General features: G+C 38.6%; 1 protein-coding gene across 1 annotated transcript; it reads left to right on the top strand.

Annotated features, from left to right (window-relative positions):
• Positions 1 to 503: 503 nt before the first annotated feature.
• On the top strand, positions 504 to 1,797 carry LOC110461904 (sex peptide receptor-like). The gene has a single exon (XM_021515635.1). It carries the CDS (start codon positions 574 to 576, stop codon positions 1,612 to 1,614), a length of 1,041 nt encoding a protein of 346 aa, XP_021371310.1. The 5' UTR covers positions 504 to 573; the 3' UTR covers positions 1,615 to 1,797.
• Positions 1,798 to 2,109: the final 312 nt, after the last annotated feature.

Genomic DNA, 2,109 nt, shown 5'->3' with positions numbered 1-2,109 from the left:
ACATTTCCCCATTGTCTGTGCGTGCACTTTTTTGGGGGGGAGCAAATAACTACTAACTCAATTATATTTATATCAAAGGTGCTGTCGGATTTTATAAGAAAATTCTGAATAAAACGGATTCGTTGTTCTAACTTGTAATGACCACTCGAGACGGAGGATGATACGAGTAATTCGGACATGTAAAGCGTGTATTCCTTTTGGACAGCGGCCATCTTATCTGAATATTGTACTGCTGTACCCGTGTAAGAGGGCACTAATCCTTACAATAACGGACTGATTACATTATACACCCATGTGATGCCTAGAGGGGAACGGACGTATGTATGGCATGGGTCTTCTCATGCAACCAACAGCAACGTCCGATCCAGTTTAATTCTAGCTCTCTCCTGAAGGAAAAATCCTTACAGTTCTGTCGCGTTTTGTTACGCCAACGTCTGACAACAACTTGTGGTCGTAATACATGATACATTTTGTTCTAAAAAGACAACCATGGTGTTTATCAATTCTACAAATGAGACGTTCCTGGAGAATTCGTTGAACTGCCTGCCGATATTGTACCCGTATTGGTTCCCTATGTACGGTGTTCTCTGTCCCCTCCTTGCCTGTACAACCCTTTGTACAAATATTCTTGTCACCATCGTCTTTACCATGAACCGGATGCGCTCCCCGACAACCATACTTCTCACAGCTCTCGCCGTCAGTGATATTTTGGCGGCAAGTGTTATTACGCCAATGTATGTATACTTTTACAGTATGGGTAACGTGTTGAACTACCAAGACGGACTTCCGTATCCGTTGTGTATATACCACAGCATCGCTTACAAAATTACCGCCGTTTTCCACGCGGTGTCAATATGGCTGACGGTTGTACTTGGTATTCAGAGATTCATTGTTGTCGCATTTCCGATTCCAGGGAGACGATTCTGGTCACATAAAAACTCGATCTTAGTAATACTGCTGGTGTATATCTTGGTTCTAGGTGTCTACTCCTTGTGGTTTTTAGAAGACCGTTTTGAGGAGAGGACTCGGATTGACGAAAGCGGTCTGGTAATTCCTTATTGTTTATGTTACCAAGAAGAAGTCTTCATGTTTGGTTACGGTATAGAGAAAGTTGTGAAATTCATCCGCCTCGTTTTCGGACAATTCTTTCCATGTGTGATACTAGTGTGCGCGACTATCGCACTGGTCCAGAAACTTATTGTAGAATCCCACCGGATACTGGACTTACACCGGGAAGAGGACAACGAAGTGGAGAGAACTGACTTCCGGTTGATTCGTAGAACCACGGTAATGGTGATTCTGATCGTTGTAACCTTTTGTCTAGTAGAAATTCCAGTGAGTATTGTGTTTCTCATAGATGTCTGTGACATAAATATAATTAAAATCGACGCGAAATTGGTTATAGCCGTCATATCTAACTTTTGCTTATTTATAACATACCAGATTAATTTCTGGATATATGTTTGCCTCAGTAGACATTTTAGAAACAATTTAAGAAGACTTTTTCGTTTTGAAGTGAATCATCCGAGTCAAAACGGATTTCACTCTGTGAATTGTAAATCCTACTATTCAACACGTGTACTCAACAACAGACGCGTGTCTACGTTTCACTGACGCTTGTAGTGCCTCTGACGCCTGTACAGGTATTTCATTAACAATAAACATTCTGACCACCTCTAGGTCACATGTCCATAATCATGTCCTCTTCTAATATTTTGTATAATTGTAATATCATCAATCTAATTTTAATATATTTATTAATATAGACAATATATGTTTACGAGAAACTGGAATAAAAAATGCATGTTCATATTTTGATTTAGTTATTTATATTTATATTTTTTAACTGCCGTGCTATGAAGTGATTTTGCCCTTATAATATTGTTTCATATTTCAAATATCCTAGCAAGCCTTTTTCTGTCACAAAAATGTGTGTGTTTCACTAAATAGCAACCTCATTACAAAGACGAAATATGTCATTGTTCATACAGACGAATGAGCTGTAGAGAAATGGTATTCTAGTTTCATCCTTATTTATATTTTTATTCATCGATCAAATCTTAAAGACAATTCGCTTCCCAAACATCTCTAGTTCTGATGGAAATTTTA

This window comes from Mizuhopecten yessoensis, unplaced genomic scaffold (genome assembly GCF_002113885.1).
Source record: "Mizuhopecten yessoensis strain PY_sf001 unplaced genomic scaffold, ASM211388v2 scaffold10703, whole genome shotgun sequence".
Taxonomy (NCBI): Eukaryota; Metazoa; Mollusca; class Bivalvia; order Pectinida; family Pectinidae; genus Mizuhopecten; species Mizuhopecten yessoensis.
Note: the sequence above shows the minus strand (reverse complement) of the source record. Positions and strands in the feature narration are given on the sequence as shown.